At 36.2% G+C, this 17,951-nt stretch overlaps 2 protein-coding genes across 2 annotated transcripts; both read right to left on the reverse strand.

Annotated features, from left to right (window-relative positions):
• Positions 1-411: 411 nt before the first annotated feature.
• Positions 412-2,352, reverse strand: LOC131637275 (cytochrome b561 and DOMON domain-containing protein At3g25290-like). The gene is made up of 3 exons (XM_058907856.1): positions 1,652-2,352; positions 1,219-1,476; positions 412-1,011 (listed from the first exon to the last, which is right to left on the reverse strand). The coding sequence occupies exons 1-3, from the start codon at positions 2,318-2,320 to the stop codon at positions 646-648; spliced, it is 1,293 nt and encodes a 430-aa protein (XP_058763839.1). The 5' UTR covers positions 2,321-2,352; the 3' UTR covers positions 412-645.
• An 8,445-nt stretch (positions 2,353-10,797) lies between these two features.
• Positions 10,798-17,753, reverse strand: LOC131637289 (uncharacterized). The gene is made up of 3 exons (XM_058907871.1): positions 14,497-17,753; positions 13,620-14,260; positions 10,798-13,448 (listed from the first exon to the last, which is right to left on the reverse strand). Exons 1-3 carry the CDS (start codon positions 17,751-17,753, stop codon positions 10,798-10,800), a joined length of 6,549 nt encoding a protein of 2,182 aa, XP_058763854.1.
• Between the last annotated feature and the right edge of the window lie 198 nt (positions 17,754-17,951).

Genomic DNA, 17,951 nt, shown 5'->3' on the forward strand with positions numbered 1-17,951 from the left:
TACCAAAAGTTAACACAAATATTAATTTGTGTTTATAGTGAAAAAAAGTATTTTTTTTAATTTAAAAAGAGTTTTTTATATTTTTATTTTTTTAAACATTTTGAAAAAAAAAATTTCAGAATTTTATTTTTACTTTCAATTGATTTTATTTTTTTTAAGAGAAATTAATTTAAACCAGTTTATAAATCAAAACTGGATTTGAACCGGTTTTAAATTGAAATTGAATTGTTTAAATTAAATGGTTCAATTCATTAACCATTTAAGTGGTTCAAGTTTTTTATGGTGCAATGCAATCCAGTTCAAAAATGCAATTCAATTAACCATATTTTTGAACACCTCTAGTTCGACTGAGAATTTCAAGAATCATGCAACCATAGGAGCTAAACCTCCCATTCAATGGAAGAAAAAATATGAGATTGAAAAATTATACTTATCATTATTTAAATATTAAAGTATCAATTATTACACACAAAATATATGCCAAAAAAAAAACACACACAAACAAAGAACACATTTTATTCAACCAATAGAGTGTGATATCCTCACATGCATGACCATTGTGTTTGTTTACTACTTGTTAAGAACACATTTTATTCAACCAATAGAGTGTGATATCCTCACATGCATGACCATTGTGTTTGTTTACTACTTGTTTTGATTAGGAACACTAGCCTTCTCCAACTTCTCTTTATCTTCCTTCTCTTTTTTTTCCTTCTCATTTTTTTCCTTCTCATTTTTTTCTTTCTTCTTACGGTGTTTTTCAATCCATTCATCGATGATGAGAAACCTAATCCATGTGAAAATCTCCAAAGCAAATGCAATGGCACCTAAACATATAAGAATTCCAATGTAACTCCACTTCCATTTATCACCTCCATTCAAAATGCCAATTCCTTTAAATATGTTTATAATTATGATAGCCAATAATCCATATCCAAGAAAATGATGATATATATTCCAATATTTCCTGTAATCATCTGTTACCGCAGGCTTTAACCGAAATGCCAACATCTAAAATATAGCAAAAGATAAACATTAATAGAAGATGATTTATAAAGATAAAAGATGAAATATGATTCCATACAGACGGGCCATTGTTCAAAATAATGCATGTTTAATATTTACTATATAATTTAAAATAATTTAAAAATTCTGAGATTAACTTTAGATCATCGAATCTAAATCATGGTCCGAAATAGATGAAAATTAATATAATACCTGGATTGTACTAAAAGTGAAAATGATAATTCCAAAGTTTCTATGAGTTTGGAAGATATAGTATCTAGATGAGCGTCCAAGAACCAATCCAATGACAAAAGCAGCAGTTCCAATGAGAAAACCAGTTAATTGGCAACCAATGTGTAGGAAAAACCACCATGGTTCCCTTCTAAAAGGATACACTCTAAAGTATCTTGGGATTATTACTCCAAGAGGTAGCATTGTTCCCCACCCTATAATGCTTAGAACTCCATGCACCTAAATTTCATCATAAAAAAAAATTAGAATGGAAATCAAATGCTTACGAGTTCATGGTTTTAAACTGCAATCTGCAACTGCAGTTTCATTTTTTGTCTGTAATATATATGACTCCAACTATGATTTGAACTACAATTTAAAACTATGATTGAGTTGTTAATCTAGGGCTAGTTACCGATTGAAGGGAACTCCGGAACTGTCCGGTGCTGGGACCATGAGGAGAAGTCAAGTCTATAGTCTCAGTGCTATCCACATTGTTAAGATTTATTGGATGGCGCAAAGGACTTTCCCAACTAACAGCATGTCCAATTTGCCAAACATGGTTCAACCTTGTTATGTTATATTCATCAGAGGGTAGAACCAATCTAGCATATATAGTATAAAAATTGGACCCTTCATCTTGAAACATCATATGTGAAACATTAAGGCCAATGTTTTTGCTAGGTAAAAGAGTACAACCACGTTTGGTTTCATTTGTAACATCATAAGTATGAACTCTTAAAGTTGATGATGAAGTAGTAGCAAAATCGGGGTTTTTAATCCCTATGATTGCTTTTGTTCCAATCATTTCTGCTCTTTCTTCTGGATTCACACCCCAAGCTATCCACCCTTGGCTAGTATCTAAAATTGCACCAAATAAGATTTCAAGTGTGGTTGAGTTTGGGCTGTTGTGGTAGTTCCAACCGAATTCGGCTCCTTGAGTTCGTAATCTCTTGCATGCTGTTATGTTTTTTTGTTCGATGAGTTTCGCGAATTTTTCTCCGCATGGTCGATGATTGGCATCAATATTTACAAGGAGAAAGGACAGTATCACGAAGGATATTAAGGTAGGAGAAGATGACATGGTTTTTTGGCTCTTATGTTTTTTCTTTGTTCACTTATGGTAAAGAATATGTTATATAGAGAAAGAATATAAAATACTTAACTCTTTTGTTTCTGTTGGATACTAAAGTGTTTGTTACAGTAATTAAAGGTTACCAATCATATGTTATGTTTTGTTGCTTTTGTTATGCTGTCTTTTTCAGGAGATTAGTTTAGACTTGTTTGAGAGGGTAAGAATATTAGAACCTTCACAAAAACATTTACCAAAGAATGCTGTGTTAGAAATTTGTAGAAACCAAATCAAGTTTTGAAGAGAGAACGTGTATCATGCAGCATCAATAATTGTTATGAAAGTGACACAAGTACTAGGAAGTATGCTTACGTGAGATGTAAGAAATTCCTTTCACCTTTATATATGCTTGAAAGAGAACCACTAACAGTCAGGTAGGTTGCTAGTATTTATTTGTTCTAGGTCATATACCTTACTTTATGAGGCACTCACTAATTATGTTTCGTGGAAGGTTATTAAAAACATAAGAGTGAGAATTGAATCGAACTCTATTATGTCGAAGTGTAGTTCAATAGAGAATATGCAAATACCGCCCACAAATACAACACAAACTACCCTCTTAAGAAAACGAGAGGGTTAGAGTTCCAAAAATTAAAATTACAAATAACCGAGATTTTACTATAAGCGTACATCCACTTCCACGATCTCAAAACAATAGCCGTCTTACATTCGTTAAAGCTGAAAAATGGCATTGTTAAAAATCATATCAATCCTAACCAACCATAGACTCCAAACGGTTGCAAACCAAATCACCGCCACAGTAATTATGTGAATCTTATTTTCCACTTTGGTCGAATTAAACAAGAAATTCTTGAAATACTACAGGGATATCTTCAGCTCACTTCCCATCCAACTATATATGTTCTTCCAAACGCCATCTGAAATGCAACAACAATTGAACAAGTGCAACACTGACTCGTCTTCAGTTCTGCATAAAATGCACAATATGTCCACCATCACACCTCTCCTGCATAACTCATCCTTGGTTGGAACTCTCTTTAGAATTAACCTCCAACCGAACATAGCAATATTCGATGGAATTTTTAAATCCCAAATGAGCTTGATAACTTCCACAATCTGGCCATCCAAGGGACCCGAAACCTCCCTGCTGAAACAATTATAAAAAGAACTAAGCGAATAAATACTGTCTTCGCATAAATTTCAACTAAAGTCACACTACGCCAAAATTAAGCTGTAGCAACGCAGCTACTAAAGCGCTTTTAGCAAAAAGCGCTCTCGTAGGGTTCGCTAAAAACAAAATTAATAAACAAAGGGAAAATGATGAAAAAAAGCGCTCTGGTAGGGGGGTATGAGAGCGCTTTTAAAAAGCGCTCTGGTAGGGGGGTGTATGAGAGCGCTTTTAAAAAGCGCTTTGGTAAGGGGGTATGAGAGCGCTTTTAAAAAGCGCTTTGGTAAGGGGGGTATATTAAAGCGCTTTTCAAAGCGCTGCTATAGGGGGGTTTAATGAGAGCGCTTTTTAGTCAAAAGCGCTGGTATAGACCAGGCTATGAGAGCGCTTTTCAGAAGCGCTTTAGTAGCCTTTATTACTAAAAATTAAAAACAAAAACACGCTTCTCACCGGTTACAGTTTCTCACTTTCTCTCTTTCGTTTTCTGTTCACTGCAACCGAAAAACCCTCACTGTATCATCCTCCATCGCCCTTCCGTCCACCACCATCGGTGCCAGCCACCACCGTCGGCGTCCCTCCGTCAGTCGTTCTCTCCTCCGTCGGCGTCCCTCCGTCACTCGTTTTCTCCACCGCCGGTTAGTTTAGTTTAGTTTATATTTCCATTAGTTTATATTTTCATATTAAGATTGGGAATGATTTATGGGTTTAGTTTTAAGGGTTTCAACTAAGCATATTACATGTTTGATTAAATGTCTTTAGAGTGTATTGTCTTTAGAGTGTTTTTCATTGAATATTTTCTTTTGTTCTGTTTTGTTGATGCTAACTCTAACTTATCCAAAGCTTTACTCTACAATGTGACTGTACAATCAAGAACATCCGATTCTAATCCTGTTATTGTTCATTGTATATACATGGTGAAAAACATTTCTCTATTATTTTGATAGATATAAGCCATCTTTTGCATTGTTGTGCTTGGAATACTCACTGTTGAATCTAGCCTGTGATTCTTGAAGGTTTTGTAGAATGTAAGGTAGCTAGCTATATATGGATTCATGCTGTTTCTAGCCTGAAGATTCTTGAAAGTAGAAAATAATTTTTTACCCAAATTCAACATTGAAGAAAAATTTCCTTGATTTGTGTGACAGTATTTTACAGTTATAAAGCTGAATTAATACTTTGTTTTATCTACTTAACATTATATTTGTATCCAACAAGAATAAGGCTTGCTTGTTTTCATGACCATAATGGTAAGAATAAGCCTTTCATTTGGGTTTTTTCTGCTATTAAATTGATTAGGATTGTCATTTTTATAAAATATCTTATTTGGATTTTATTGCCTCATTTTCATTGTTGGTATAAATTTAGTCTTTTGGCTATGGTTGAGTTTACTTTCTTTCATCTTGAACTTGTTTGAAGTGAATTTTGAGAGCCAATTTATACGTATATCATGGCTGTCCGGGATGTTGGTTTAGGGATTTAGAACTTGTTTTGAACCCAATTTCTCATGGTACAATGTGACTTCTTGCATCTTGGATATTATAATGGTATTATATTAGTATATATATTGTCTTACTGATGGCTGAAATAATATCGTCGAAAATAAATTACAGGTCGAAAATATTACAGGTTGAAAACATATTACAGGTCAAAAATATTACAGGTCGACTGGGAGGATTAAATTACAGGCTGCACATTAAAATACCTCATTTAGCAACGACAGCTCTTTTAAAAAGCGCTCTTAAAGGTCCACCTACTAAAGCGCTTCTTAGTAAAAGCGCTGCCAAAGATTAATAAAAAAGCATAAAAAATAAAAAAAACGCAACATACGAAAGCGTTTTGGAAAATCGCTCTTATAGGGGGGGCTATCAGAGCGTTTTTTCCAGAAAAAGCGCTCTCATAGGGGGGGCTATCAGAGCGCTTTGCTGGAAAAAGCGCTCTTAAAGGGGGGTCTACCATAGCGCTTTTTCCAGGAAAGCGCTCTTATAGGGGGGCCTACCAGAGCGCTTTTTCCAGAAAAGCGCTCTTATAGGGGGGGTCTACCAGAGCGCTTTCAGAAGCGCTTTTGTATGCTACGCCAGCGCTATCTTTTACAGCGCTTTTAAGCGCTTTAAAAGCCCAAAATAAGCGCTTTTAAAGCCTCAGCGTGTTGTAGTGTCATCTGCTATTGAGACATCTAAAACCGCTCCATCTAGGCAATCGGTAAACTCCTCCTAGACTGCTGTAGCAACCGGCTTAAAATTTTAGAGAGTCGCCACCATTATTTTTATCTTAAGGGAAGGGAATTAAATGGATAACCCTATATTTTCAGAGATTCTAAGTTCGCGAGTTAATTAAATAAAGGGAAGGTGTTAGGCACCCTTTATTTCCCTTGTACTCAAGGGGACCCCCTTTTGATCTAGGTTTTTTCTAAGGTTTCTAAAGCATTATTTTCATATTTATAAAAAGAAACGGGATTTATTTATTTATTAGGGGACTCGCTTCAATTTTCGATTGAATGCCTACGTATCTCCTTATGGAGAATCAGAGTCCCAATTCGTAGTTCGGGTTTTTGGTTGATTATTTTTTATAGGATTGAATAATTACTTTTGAATTCTCCTTTGAATTTCGTCCGGTTTAGAAAATAAGGTAATTGTGGGCGTAGTTCGAAGTTTAGTAAAAAAACAATTGTACAATCCTTTTTTTTTATGAAATTAACATTGGTTTAGTATTAGTAAAAAGTTTTAGATGTTTTGAGTTTTTTAATTGGATGTATCTATAATAATTAAATTAAAATTTAGTAAAATATGTATTTAGAAAATATTTGAAAGTTAATAAAATAAGAGATTTATCTTAAAATAACTATATCCAACTTAGTGATTTTTTATAAAATATATTAAATAATTATATGTTATGTATTAAAAAAATAGATTAGAAATTTATAATGACATAAGATTAATAATTTAATTGATTAAAATGAACCAGAGGTGTTAAACTAAAACTAGAGGTGTATTAGAAAAGATAATTAGGTCCAGATGTATATCTGAACCCAATAAGCCAGGGAGGGGTGTATTTTATACATCTTTTGTAAAAAAGAGTAAAACAGGGGCGCAAAAAGCATTGGGCTGGGCCCATTATCAACACACCTTGATCCGTTCGGATCAGGTGTGGGGGGACGTAGGCGTTACCGTGGTGCTCACGTAATTTGGCACGCACGTTGAGATCGTACGGCTATGATTTAATATGGACCGCGGGTGTATGGTAAAGGAGAGCACATACATGGGGATCATTTTTAATTCATTTATTTTATTTTCCTTTTCATATATCCCTAACGATTCTTTCTCTTCCTCACGATTCTCTCTCATCTTTCTCTAATCACCAACAACATCCATAACAACCAAACAAAAGAAAAAAAAAACCAGAAATTATCCCACGTGAATCCAAACCATCAAACTCTAAATCCCCAATCACACAACAATCAAAAATCAAGCATAATCACCTACAGCTAAGTGTTTTTTTCGAATTACCTCCTATTGAATCTTCGAGCGAGTTCTTATGATTTCTGAACCTTCCTTCTTTGACCTCCCTTTCTTCTCTTTCACAAGTGCAAGACTTGAAGGCGGCGGCGTAGCAAGAGGACGGTGCGGATCGACGGCGGTCTGGGGTTTCAAACGTGAAACCCAGATTGAGTGGTGGCGGCCGATTGCTTTGAAGTTTCGGCTAAGGGTTCGTAATGAGGATCTGCAGCAACAATCCCCTTCTACTCCTTCTTTTCGCTTTCAATTTTTTTGTCTGATTTTTTCGGTTCATTTTTTTGGTCCCCATTCAACTAGTTTTAGGATGAATTTATAGGGTTTTAGAATTAGTTAGATTAGGAAGTACATTGATTAGTTTGATTCAGATTAATGGAAGATTTGATTTGGCGTTATTGATTTTGATTGAAATTTGATTGTGAATTAATTTCGGATCCGATTTGATTTTAAGGTTTATTGATTCAGATTTTAGGTTGTTTTTGTAGAATTTGTGTTTTAATTATGTATTGCATTTGGACGAATTTCGTATTCTTATTCACATGATAAAAGTCAATAATTTCCTTATTAATCTTTACCTTCGATTCAATTTGGACTAAGATCTGAACAAATTAGGGTTTGTAATTTAAATATTCTAATTAAGTTAATACTTTAATATAATAGAAAAAGCTACTAATAAAACTTAATGATAATAAAACTTAATTAATGTTATTCTAATAACAGTAGTAAATTGAAAGTTTCTTACTGATTGCAAAAAGGTAGTAACCGTAGAGGTTTCCTTCTTTTCGTTTTGAATTAATATTCTCTTTTTTTTTTGGAAAAAAAAATTTCTTTACTAATTGAAAAAAAAAAAAAAAAAAAAAAAAAAAAAAAATAGTAACCGTAATTCTAAAAGTTTTTTTTTTATTTTATTTTTAAATGACATTCTAATAAATAATAATCCTAATAATAAAAAAGTTACAAAAGTCTACCAAATATTAAAAGAAGATTAAAATTCTAAAAAGTAATAAATTATACTAAATCTTAAAAGTAATAGTTAATATATTAATTATATAATAATATTAATTAATAATAATAAAATAATATAATGACCATGGTAAATATATCCTTTTATTTTCTTTTTAAAACTTATGACAATAATAGTAACGATAAATTTTAATGAATTCACATCTTGAATAACCAAATAAATTCAATGATAATAACTATTCTATTTCCTATAATAATGGCTAGAATTAAGACTTACAGCAATAATATTAAACCATCTTCAAATTTTTCTTAAATGCCTTGAAACGTGATCTTTGACCATTTTTTATTTTATTATTATTTTAGATTTTATTTTTTTATTAATAGGAAAAAAAAAAAAAAAAAGTAATTGTGATTCATATATAAAGTTTTTTTTTTTTTTATTTTATTTTAAAAGGATGACTAAAATTAAAGTCTAATTTTGTTTTTTTTCTAAAATTTATACTAATAAGAATAATGTAATAAAAATTAAATATTAATATATACAACTATTAACGGTTAACAAGAGCCAATGAAATTAAACTTGAATTTTACTATTTAAAAAATAAAAAATAAAAAATAAAAAAAAAATAAAAATAAAAATAAAAATAAAAATTACACCTAGAAACCGTAGAACCAAAATAATAGCAATTATTTTTAATTGACTCATTCCTTTTTAAAGAAAATAGCTACAGTAACTATACTAATTCCTAACTATCCTTTTTTTTGGAACAAAAATAATTATAATAGTAAAATAAATTTAAGATTTTAAAAGTAACGAAAATTTAAAAAGTCATTCAAAGGGATCGAACTTGTGACCCTATGCTTGGGAGTCTTACCTCTTACCAATTGCACTGTTTGATTTATTTGAAATATAAAGACATTTGAAATTATATGAAGGGCAAGTGAATATTTGTTACAAGTAATTTAAAATACACTGTATATTTTGGAATATGCCAAATAAATTAATGTCAAAATATTAGTAAAAATAAACTGAAAATTATGAGACTCAAGTTTAAGAAAATTCGACTGTTAGAAATATGGCGGGCAAATTTGGGGTATGACAGCTGCCCCTATTTAATATTGTTCGATCGAAGGGCGCGAGAATACAGAGTTCTCGCGCGTTCGGATTGAAGAATTATTAAATACCGGAAGACCCCAAAAATTTGACCAGAAGTTAGAAAGGATGATCTACTAAAGCCTCAGGACTAACATAGCAGATTTGTGTGGTAGATTTTGCGTATTCGTCACGACCTAGAGAACGAATAAGACATATTTGGATAGTTCGTCGTCGTTTATGGACTGACACAACGAACTATATCGTAGTCACTATGCACTTACCACAACCTAGAGGATAAGTAACATAGATCAGATAACCCACTGCTGCTCAGCGAACTATTTTGAACTCCTTTATATCTTATCACAACCTAGAGAATAAGAAATAACGGGTCCCAACTCTTTTAAGATTTTGATCCTAGTAGAGCTTGAGAAAGATGGAGAATTGACTTGCCACGACCTAGAGAGCAAGTAGTCGCCAATCTATTCTTTATCTATCACGACCTAGAGGATAGATAAAGTTTGCGTTTACCCAAGATTAGTATAATGATTGTAAATAATCATATCTATGCTAACTGATAAACGTTCTCACCAAATGTTTGCACCAAATGTTCCCCAAAATATTCTTACCAAGAGTTTGCACCAAATGTTCCCCAAATTGTTCTCACCAAGAATTTGCACCAAATGTTCCCCAAATTGTTCTCACCAAGTATTTGCGTTTAACCACAATTAGATAGTAAAATGACTGTAGATAATCATGCCTATGCTAACTGGTAAACTTTCTCACCAAATGTTTGCACCAAATGTTCCCCAAATTGTTCTCACTAAGAGTTTGCACCAAATGTTCCCCAAATTTATGATATAACTAGTTTTGATACCCAAATGTAATATTGTATACATGTTCCCCAATGATGATTGTTATTGATATGCACATGCACCAAATGTTTATGTATCTTGATTTTGATGACCTCCTTTTAAACCATCAGTTTTGTTTTTGTTACTGACTTCCCCACATTCGTCATTCGCTTCATTGTGACATTCTTCAAGATAATTTGAAATTGATAACTTTGTGGTGGACCAAATAATTTTGATAGTGCACCTTGGACGCAGTCGTAGATTTCCTTTGACATATTTCTAACCAATGTGTTTTTTTCAATATTTTATTAAATGTTTTTTTTTTGTCATGTCCCCAAAATTATTTCACAAATAGTGTTCACCAGAAAATAACCGTCGTATTCTACAATCAGGTTGAATAAAGAAAAAAAGCATTGGTAAAGATTTGAAAGCAAGCTTATTTTATTAGATGAAAATGCCTTTGAATAGGCTTGAAGTACAAGGAGTAATTCCTAAAAGAGGTGATTACAAAGAAGATAAAAATAAATAAAAATGGCAATTGAAGACGATAATTGATACTGCTATTTCTCCAATGTCTTTCGATAACTCCAATGACCTTGCTTCTAAGAACGGTGATTCTGATCTAATCCATCTCTTTCGTAGTTATAGTCGTAACGAGTCCTCGTATCGCAGTCTTTTTGTTCTTTATTATTTATTTGAATGAATCCCTAATTTTTGCCTGGATCGCCCTTTCGGGTTTTCAATCCACCGGGATGAGCTCTTTTTTTTTTTATTTATGCCCCTAATTTTTGCCTGGACCGCCCTTTAGGGTTTTCGGTCCACCGGGACGCCCCTTTTTGCTTAAGTCGCCTTTTCGGGTTTTCGACTTCGCGGGCTTTCTTTTATACATAGTATTTTTTAACTGCATCCGAGTTCAGTGGGTGCGACAGTTCTTCTCCATCCATGGTAGTGAGGATAAGAGCTCCTCCTGAGAGAGCCGTTTTTACAACATATGGACCTTCATAGTTAGGCGTCCATTTCCCACGTGAATCTAGTCGAGGTAGTAGAATCTTCTTGAGAACCAAATCTCCTTCTTGGAAGGTTCTAGGGCGGACCTTCTTATCGAACGCCTTTTTCATCCGTTTCTGATATAATTGTCCGTGACACAAGGCTGTCAAGCGCTTCTCTTCGATAAGATTGAGTTGATCGAGTCGTGTTTGAACCCATTCTGCTTCTTCAAGCTCTACTTCTGCGAGGACTCGTAGTGATGGAATTTCTACTTCAATAGGAAGCACAGCCTCCATACCGTAGACAAGAGAATAAGGAGTTGCACCAGTTGATGTGCGCATTGTAGTACGATAGCCATGTAATGCGAACGGAAGCATCTCATGCCAATCTTTGTACGTCTTCACCATTTTCTGAACAATCTTTTTGATATTTTTATTTGCAGCTTCGACGGCACCATTCATCTTGGGTCGGTATGGTGATGAATTATGATGTTCGATCTTAAATTCGTCACATAGCTCCTTCATCATTTTGTTATTCAGATTGGATCCATTGTCTGTGATAATTCTGCTAGGAACCCCATACCGGCATATGATATTATGTTTGATAAATCGAGTAACCACTTGTCTCGTCACATTCGCATAGGAAGCAGCTTCGACCCACTTGGTGAAGTAGTCAATGGCAACCAAAATGAATCGATGCCCATTTGAGGCCTTAGGTTCGATCATTCCTATCATATCTATTCCCCACATCGAGAATGGCCATGGAGAACTCATAACATTCAAAGGAGTAGGTGGTACGTGCATTTTGTCGGCGTAGATCTGGCACTTGTGACATGTTTTCGTATAATGGTAACAGTCTGTTTCCATTGTTAACCAATAGTAACCAGCCCTCAATATTTTTCTAGCCATGGTATGTCCACTTGCATGAGTTCCAAAAGTCCCTTCGTGTATTTCTTTCATGAGTGCATCGGCTTCTTGTTTGTCCACGCACCTGAGTAGCACCAAGTCGTAATTTCTTTTGTATAAAATATCCCCATTTAAGAAGAACTTTGATGCTAGCTTTCTCAAAGTTCGCTTGTCTATGATTGATGCATTTTCAGGGTATTCTTGTTTCTCCAGATATCTTCTGATGTCATAAAACCAAGGTTTGTTGTCAGGCCCCTCTTCAATTGCGAGACAGTGCGCAGGTTCTTCAAAATGTCTGATTGTAATATGTGGCTCATGATTAGGCCATGCAGTTTTGAACATAGATGATAACGTAGCCAAAGCGTCTGCCATTTGGTTCTCTTCTCGAGGAATGTGAAAGAAGGTGATACTTGTAAACTGCATAGCTAGCTCCAAAACATGGTCTCGATATGGAATTAATTTGGGATGCTTGGTGTCCCATTCGCCTTTGACTTGATATATAACTAGTGCTGAATCTCCATATACATCTAAGAATTTGATTCTGAGATCGACAGCAGCTTCTAAACCCAAGATGCAAGCTTCGTACTCGGCAACGTTGTTAGTACAATCGAAACACAACCTCGCAGTATAAGGTCTGTGGAAGTTTTCTGGAGATGTCAATACAGCCCCAACACCATGTCCCAAGGCATTTGATGCGCCGTCGAACATGAGTGTCCATCGTGCCCCTAGTTCAGGTCCTTCATTAGGTCCTGGTGCCTCGCAGTCCTTTATAACCATAATGTCTTCGTCTGGAAAATCAAACTTCATCGATTGATACTCTGTCAATGGTTGATGGGCCAAATGATCAGCCAATACACTACCTTTGATAGCTTTTTGTGTCACATATTGAATGTCGTATTCGGATAATAACATTTGCCATCGAGCGATTCTCCCTGTGAGGGCGGGTTTCTCAAACACATACTTGAGAGGATCCATTCTTGCTATTAACCACGTAGTGTGTGTTAACATGTATTGTCGTAGCCGTTTAGTGGCCCAAGCCAGAGCACAACAAGTTTTTTCAAGGTATGAGTATCGAGACTCACAGTCGGTGAATTTCTTGCTTAAGTAGTAAATAGCATGCTCTTTTCTCCCCGTTTCATCTTGTTGCCCCAATACGCACCCCATAGATCTTTCAAGCACTGTTAAGTACATGATGAGTGGTCTTCCATGAACGGGTGGCATCAGAATCGGAGGCTCTTGTAGATATTGTTTTATTGTTTCGAAGGCTGTTTGGCAGTCTTCATTCCACTGTATTTCTTGATTCTTTCTGAGTAATTTGAATATAGGTTCGCAAGTGGCAGTTAGGTGCGATATGAACCTTGAGATGTAGTTCAACCGTCCTAAGAAACCACGAACCTCCTTCTCTGTTTTCGGAGCTGGCATTTCTTGTATGGCTTTTACTTTGTCAGGATCCACTTCGATGCCACGCTGACTCACAATGAAACCCAACAGTTTGCCTGATCTGACACCAAATGTACACTTGTTCGGATTCAACCTTAATTTGTATTTTTGTAGACGCTCGAATAATTTTTGTAAGTGAACTATATGATCCTCCTCCGTATGGGATTTGGCAATCATATCGTCCACGTATACCTCAATCTCTTTGTGTATCATATCATGAAATAAGGTAACCATTGCTCGTTGATATGTTGCTCCTGCGTTCCTCAGACCGAAAGGCATTACTTTGTAACAGAACGTGCCCCAAGGTGTCATGAAAGTCGTTTTTTCCATGTCCTCGGGAGCCATCTTGATCTGATTATAACCTGAGAAACCATCCATGAATGAGAAAACTGAAGCCTGTGCTGTATTGTCCACTAATACGTCTATGTGAGGTAACGGGAAATCATCTTTAGGACTTGCTTTATTTAGATCCCTATAATCTACACACATTCGTACTTTTCCACCTTTCTTGGGTACTGGAACGATATTAGCAATCCAAGGTGGATAGTCTGCTACGGCTAAGAAACCTGCGTCGAATTGCTTGAGAACTTCTTCTCGAATTTTATCGGCCATGTCTGGACGAGTTCTTCGGAGCTTTTGTCTAACCGGAGAACATCCTTCTTTCAAAGGTAATTTATGCACAACAATGTCAGTATCCAACCCTGGCATATCTCGATAAGACCATGCGAATATATCTTTGTGCTCATGCAGAAGCTTGATTAGTCTTTGTTTCACACTTTCTTCCAAGGTTGCCCCTATTTTAATCTCTTTTGGTTCTGCTTCATTGCCAAGATTGATGATTTCAATTGCCTCGTGGGATGGAAGCGTGTCTTTTGATTCCTGTTCGATTAACCTTGTCAACTCTTTAGTGAGTTCATAGTCTTCCTCATCTTCCTCTTCAGCTTGGTTAATTGGTGCATCAAAGTTGTATCGGATCGTAGCAGTATCATTATCAATGAGTATAGGTGTGGATCTGCATTTTTTATTATGTTTTGGTTCTTTTTAGAATATGAATTGGAAAATGTATATGAATAGAAAGTATTGCCATTTTAATGAAATAATGAAGAAAGAAATAGATCTTGAATGAAAGCAAAAACAACTTTTATTAATGGGAAATACTATTTGAAAACAAATGGGGGCCCTTACAAGCAACCCCTATGCCTCGGGCGGGACATAGGTTCTTTTTAAAACAAAACAAAGAAAAATTACTTTGGAAAGAAAAATATCTCTGGAATCTCCACAATAGTCCAATTCTTGAGCTCTTCATCTGGAAGGCACTCACGAATGAGGTTGGATGCCCCTTTGATGTTGCCTTTGTCCGATATAACTGACACTGATCCACCATGCTCTATCCCCTTGCTGATGAAAATACTTGGAATAGGGGGAAAGCGCTCTTCATTCTTCTTGGTAGTATCTGATAACTTATAGCCCAAACCCAAACGATCTTTCTTCTCAGGTATATCTATAAGTTTTCCCCAGCCTTCAGGTGCTTGATTTCCTACCATTGTTTGTAGGTCCCTCCATGATGTTATAGGGGTACCTGATTTTTTAATCTTTTCCACCGGGAGGGTGGATACCGCAGCAGCCTCTAGTACTTGGAATGGTGTTTCTACACAGTCCTCTTCAACACCAATATATCGATAAGATTCCAGATGACTGACAAAGATGTCTTCCTCTCCTTCGATCACAACTAGTTTCCCCTCAGTAAGGAATTTCAATTTTTGATGCAAGGTTGACGTGACAGCTCCTGCTGAGTGGATCCATGGTCGCCCTAATAGGCAAGTATATGCTGGTTCTATGTCCATCACTTGGAAGGTGATGTAGAAAGTGTGTGGTCCGATCTTTATAGGAAGATCCACTTCTCCAAATACGGTGCTTTGAGAACCATCAAAAGCTTTTACCACCATAGAACTTGGTCTTATGATGATACCCTCTAGTGTCAACTTCATTAAACTGGTCTTTGGTAGCACATTTAGAGAGGAACCAGTATCAGTGAGTACTCTGGATAGACTTGTGCTCCCACACCTGATTGAGATGTGTAAAGCTTTATTATGAGCTCTACCTTGTGGAGGTAGCTCACTGTCATCAAAGCCTAGGCGTGCCCCTGATGTTAGGTTAGCCACGACTCCGTCAAACTGATCCACTGTGATCTCCTTCGCAACATGAGCAGCATTTAGTATTTTCATCAAGGAGTCTCGATGTGCTTCAGAACTTAACAGTAACTGGAGTATGGATATTTTAGATTGGGTTTGGTGGAGTTGATCCACCACTCTATAATCACTCCTTTTGATCATTTTCAGGAACTCCTCCTTTTCTTTGTCAAGGAGGGCTTTATTGGAAGATTCAGGCTCTTGACTGGCTTCAGCTATTGCCTTTCCTTTGTCTTTAGTGGGATTCTTATCCTTTTCCTGTAAATCTGGAGCGTATACACGACCACTACGGGTTATCCCCCCTGTTCCTGCTATATTTATTATTGCAGGCTCTTGTTTTTGCCCGTTGATGTAGACAGTGGTGTCGTAACTCCATGGTACAGTTTTGTCACTCTCATAGGGAGTGGGATATGGTTCTTCGATTACCAACGTGCTTTTTGATGGTGTTGGTATCGTTAATGGTGCTTTAGCTGCGTTTGAGTCTGTGTAAGGAATTACAAGTGGTTTCTTTGTAGACATAGGACCTTGGCAAGGAATCACCAATGGTTTCCTGGTATTGACATTGATAGTAGCGATGTACTCTTCTTTAGTATAATATTTGAATTGGACCATCTTCTGATCCACTAATTTTTGCAACGTGTCCTCGAAAGCTTCATTATGTTCCAAGAGGAAACCTTGTTCGAATAAATACTCCTTTAGTAGGTCTATTGGAGCCTTTACTCGTTTTGTTCCTTCATGATCAGTAGCCACCTCGATTGCATTAACATTTGAGCCACCATGCGGAGGCATGGGGTTCGTCTTGATATTAGGCTTCTCAAAAGTGATATCTTGGGATTCTATTAGATCTTGAACTTTGTGTCTGAAAGCCCAACACTTCTCCAAAGTATGTCCTGGAGAGTTGGCATGGTATTCACACCTTACATTTGCATCATAATTGGGCGGGAGTTCTCCAATTGGAGGGGCAAGTGGTTTTAATTCCACCAGGGATGCTCTAATGAGATGTTGTAGCAGCTGCCCATGAGGCATGGGGAGAGGATCAAATCTTCTCGGAAGTCTTTGAAATTTGTTTTGTTGTTGATTTTGTGGAATCACCCATGGTTGTTGTGCTCTTAGTTGTGATGCCACAGCATTAGTTTCTCCTTCCCTCTTCTTTGTGAAGTTAGGGACGGGTTTCTTCGAGCTGAAAGAGGTACTTGGCGGTGCCCCTTGTATCTTGCCATTTTTTAGACCTGTTTCGATTCGTTCTCCAATCATAACCAAATCTGAGAAACCTGAGGAGACACTTCCTACCATTTTCTCATAGTATATTCCTTGTAGAGTACTCATGAACATGTCTACCAACTCCTTCTCGAGAAGTGGCGGTTGTACTCGTGCCGCAATTTCCCTCCATCTCTGTGCGTACTCTTTGAAGGATTCTTCCTTCTTCTGAGATAAATTTTGTAGTTGCATGCGGTTAGGAGCCATGTCCAAGTTGTATTTATACTGTTTTAAGAAGGCATGAGCAAGATTATCCCATGTTCTGATGTAGTTCTGCTCTAGCTGCATATACCAATCTAAGGACGCTCCACTCAGACTGTCTTGAAAAGTATGAATCATCAGCTTTTGATCATGAGCGTAAGCAGCCATTTTTCTACAGTACATGCGTAGATGATTCCTTGGGCATGTGAGTCCCTTATATTTCTCAAAGTCTGGCACTTTGAATTTGGGAGGGATCACAACATCAGGTACTAGACACATTTCCAAAGCACCAACCTCGAAGGTATCATAACCTTCAACAGCTTTCAACCTTTCTTCTAAAGCCTTTATTTGGTTATTATCCTTTGAATCTTCCATAACGTTATGTGACGACTGCTTAGGTTGAGGTATCCGGGTTGTATTATCTCCCTCCTGGTATCCGTATTGTAGATCCAGATAGTCATCCTCCTTAGGAGGATTGTTAGAAGGAATGCGCACTATGCGGGATGTCCCTTCCTTCTGTGGAGGGGGGATGAAGCCTTCTTGAGAAGTCTCTCCTTCCTCATGGGATTGGATGACTTTCTTAGAAGAACGCGCATGAGTTCCTTGCTGGGAGTGTACATTTTTAGAGGGACCAAATCCCGGGATATAACCTAACAGTGGGTTGCCATCATCTGGTAAATCATCATATTGCTCACAGGTTTCCTTATTTGAAGTCTCCTTAACTTTCTCTTGCTTCTCCATGAAGTCTTTCATGAAGCTTAACATCTGAGTCATCCCTCCTTTGATTTCTTCTACGCTACCCTTTAGTTGGTTTACTTCCTCACGGAGAGATGCTTGGTTTTGTTCGAGTTGTTCCATTACTTTCTTTCGGTAAGCTCTTGTTTGAATAGGAAGTCGGGAAGTCAGTTTGACTTGCTTGACGGTTTAACTGAAGATGATATGAAAAATATGAGTTTTTTTTGTATGAAATGTAATGTAATGTTTGGATGAATGAATGCAAAGATTTAAAATTTTTTTTTATGTCTTATTCACTTGGAGTTTCCTTTGATCAAAATT

Source organism: Vicia villosa, unplaced genomic scaffold (assembly GCF_029867415.1).
Source record: "Vicia villosa cultivar HV-30 ecotype Madison, WI unplaced genomic scaffold, Vvil1.0 ctg.001961F_1_1, whole genome shotgun sequence".
Classification (NCBI taxonomy): domain Eukaryota; kingdom Viridiplantae; phylum Streptophyta; class Magnoliopsida; order Fabales; family Fabaceae; genus Vicia; species Vicia villosa.